Source organism: Otolemur garnettii, unplaced genomic scaffold (assembly GCF_000181295.1).
Source record: "Otolemur garnettii isolate 467f Iridium unplaced genomic scaffold, OtoGar3 scaffold00112, whole genome shotgun sequence".
In the NCBI taxonomy this organism is placed as follows: domain Eukaryota; kingdom Metazoa; phylum Chordata; class Mammalia; order Primates; family Galagidae; genus Otolemur; species Otolemur garnettii.
The window spans coordinates 3,010,953-3,014,918 of record NW_003852507.1 but is presented as its reverse complement, the minus strand read 5'-3'; the positions used below and the strand labels follow the sequence as shown (position 1 = coordinate 3,014,918).

Here is a 3,966-nt window from a genome sequence, read left to right as displayed (position 1 = left end):
AAAAAAAAAGTTTCCATATTCCTTTTACCACTGTCACCTAGAACCATCTTTTGCTGGTCTACTTAATACTGGCTTTATACTTTATATATTCATCAATGTATATTCTAAATTCATGTTCATGAGGGGGTTAAATTCAATGGAGAAAAGTTACCTCAAGGTAAAAGAAAGTAATTTATCCACATATTTACTTTCTCTTATTTGGATATAGAGAACCATCTCAATTAATTATTATAGATTGAACAGTATCTAAGAAAACTGTTATTTTAAACAAATACCTATTCATGCCAACCTGGACTAGATTTATATCCAAAATATCACTGAACAGTTATTAAAACTCATAAAACCCCACTTATACTTCTTAAATTTAATTCACTGAGATCTCCAGATTCTACAATTCTGTCTCTTAACTGCTCAGTGTTTAATGACAGATATTAAAAACCTGCAAATTTCAACTATAAATTGAATGGCAGTTTATTATAATCTAAAATAATTGCTATTCATGTGTTCATATCTCAGCATAACAACAGCAAAAATAATCCATTTTTTCTTTATTAAAGTTACGAAAAATAGATTTAATTGCTGCTTGGCTTCACAATAGTAATAACCTAAAATCATAAATTCTGAACTAGAGCAATACAGATAGAATACAATTTTATATTATTTATCTATATAAACACAGCCTTCTTATATCTCTGGTGAAATAGTTATGGAGTTTCAAGCAAATGTTAAGAACAGATATTTCAAAACAGGTATCCTGAAAATTACACTAAGGCACTGTTCAACATTTCAAAGCTAATATAACTCAATCTCTTTCTTTTAAGTCAGCCATTAAAAACATTACTGTTTGACAATTCCTCAATCAAGATACAAAGGAAAATAAAAGTGTGCACTATACATTATAAGGTTTCACATTTAAATTAGCCAGGGTCCAACCTCCACTAAATACTAACATCATACTTTGAAAAAATTTAAAAAATAGTTCATTTAGTATAAAACCTAATATAACCCTGTATAACCAAGGCAATTCTTAGTAACAAAAACAAAGCCAGAGGCATCATTCAACCAGACTTCAGGCTATACTACAAGTCCACAGTTTACAAGTGATTAAAACAGCATGGTATTGGCAGAAAAACAGATACACAGAACAGAATAGAAGACCTAGACATGAAACCAGCCTCTTATCACCATCTGATCTTTGATAAAACAAACATAAGCATACACTGGAGAAAAGAATCCCTATTCAAAAAATTATGCTGGGAGAACTCCATAACCATGAGTAAAAGACTGAAACTCGACCGGCACCTTTTACCACTTACGAAAATTGACTCAAAATGGATAAAAGATTTAAATCCAAGACAGGAAATGATAAAAAAAAATTCCTAGAAGTAAGCATGGGAAAAACTCTTGAATGTGTGGGCCTAGGGAAAGATTTTATGAGGAAGACTTCATTGACAATTGCAACAAAAGTAAACAATGAGACTTAATTAAGACTGAATTAAGACTAATAGCTAGGTAAAGTCCCTATTGTAGCTGTGTTCCACACCCAGGAGGTGTGCCATATGTCTTTACCTTGTGCCCATTAACTTAGCATACCATACCAAGTTTGTAATATCTGTCATTAAGACTGAATTAATTCAGGCACAGCTAAGGACTCAATAATTAAAGCAAACAGACAACTTTTAGAATGGGGTAAGATATTTCTATGTTACATATCTGACAAAGGGCTGACAACTAGAATCTATAGAGAACTCTAATCAATTAAAAAAAAAAGCAAACAACCCCATCTATCACTGGGCAAGACACATGAACAGAACTTTCTCTGAAGACAGACAAATGGCCAACAAACATGAAAAAATTATCATCATCCCTAATCATCAAAGAGATGCAAACGAAAACCATCAAACCAAGCCCACATCACCAAGTTCCAAAGCTACAAGTCAAATTGGCATGGATGTGGAGAGAAAGGAACACTTTTAAACTCATAGTGAGATTACAAATTAATATAGCCTCTTTGAAAAAAAAGTGGATCCTGTAATCCCATTACTAGGCATCTACCCAGAAGAAAAAAAATCATTTTATCATAAAGACATCAGCACTAGATTGTTTATCATAGCTCAATTTATAATCACCAAGATGTGGAAACAACACATCAACCCATGAATGGATTAATAAAACTATGATATATGTATATACCATGGAATACTATTCAGCCATAAAAATAGATGGAGATTATACACCTTTTGTATTAACCTAGATAGAGATGGGAACACTGTCTTTAGTAAAGGTATCACAAGAATGGAAAAATAAGAACCCAATGTATTCAATATTGATATGAAGCCAGTAGAAAATTAATACATGCCCACATAAGTGAAAAACTCAATTCAAGTTATGGAGAGAAGGGAGGAGAAAACGGGGAGAGGGGAGGACAGAGGGGGGTTGGTATGCTCCCACTTAATGGGCACAAGGTAAAGACATAGGGCACACCTCCTGGGTGTGGAACACAACTACAATAGGGACTGTACCGAACAAACACAAACATTATACATTTGTACCCTCATATTAACCTGAATTTTTATTTATTTATTTATTTTGCAGTTTTTGGCTGGGGCTGGGTTTGAACCTGCCACCTCTGGCATATGGGGCCGGCGCCCTACTCCTCTGAGCCACAGGCGCTGCCCAACCTGAATTTTTTTTTAAATGAGATAATTTAGCCAGGGTATAATAATACTTAAAACAAAATAACAATTTTTATACAATGAAACTTAGGTATTCACACTCAGTTTGTGAATGATACTCATTGATACTTGATTTCTATTAACTCCTCATTGCTATGACAGAATTTCTCAATTCCTTCAGACAGTTTATTTCAATCCACATAATCACGTAAAGCACTCCCGAAAGCTTTAAAATCAAATATTAGGTGTTACAATACTCCCAAGTGGAACTACTACTGACATGCTCTACAGGGAAGTAATCCGAGGCACTGAAAGGTTAAAGGACCTTGTGATGATGTAAAGCCAGTCAGTAAGTTAGCAAGAGAGCTGAAAACAGAAATATCAGAAACAAGATCCCTGGCTCAATCCATCCTCTCACCATCAGATCACAATTTTCCAGCTCCATTCTGCAATGAAACTTTGACATTCTCCTAAAGACTCTTCTTACAAGAGCTAAACAGGTAACTTCTAAAGTCGTCCTTAAGAGATAAAATTCCAGAAAAACTCTATAGCAACACCCTTATGTTCCCTTTATTAAATGCAGAAATTATAGTTGAATAAAATTTTCCATTGCCAAAATTTACAATACTCCTTTTCTCTATATTATTTTCAAAGATTTGGAAATGAGTAAACCATAAGTATTATTGGCCATTTCACAAAAATGCTTGCATTACAAAATCATTTTGATGTTTCAGTTCAACACAATTGATATAATTAGTACAATACCGGTTTTTGACCTAGTGATTAATTTCAGATATATCATCATACATTTAAACTTACCCTTTAGGAGTCGTTTTAATTTTGTACAATCCACATTAATATACTGTAATAATTCTATATCATGAACATCCACATTGTCTTCTGAACAAACAGTCAATTCCTGTAACCTGAAAAGTAAAAAAAATAATAATAATCAAATCAAATATTAAAATATTCTGAAATTCTGAATTCAACAGTTTATTTCCCCAATGATGAGTGTACAAGAGTAAAGACACAAATAAGGGAATAAATATTTCTTATAAAAATCTAAAGAAACACGAGGCAGATGGATTGCCTGAGCTCATAGGTTTGAGACCAGCCTGAGCAAGAGCGAGACCTCCGTCTCTAAAAATAGCCAGACATTATGGCAGGTACCTGTAATCCCAGCTATTGGGGCACCAAGGCAAGAGAATCAATTGAGTGATTCACTCTTTTTTTTTTTTTTTTGGAGACAGAGCCTCAAGCTGTCCCCCTGGGCAGAGTGCTGTGGCAT

At 33.7% G+C, this 3,966-nt stretch overlaps 1 protein-coding gene across 3 annotated transcripts in view; it reads right to left on the bottom strand.

Moving 5' to 3' along the window:
- Positions 1-3,966, bottom strand: part of NF1 (neurofibromin 1) — a 293,662-nt gene that overhangs the window by 218,948 nt on the left and 70,748 nt on the right. For all 3 annotated transcript variants that reach the window (XM_003797210.3, XM_023517507.1, XM_023517506.1), the window contains exon 5: positions 3,495-3,601. In XM_003797210.3, the coding sequence (XP_003797258.1) occupies positions 3,495-3,601 (107 nt within the window). The remainder of the gene's footprint in view (positions 1-3,494; positions 3,602-3,966) is intronic.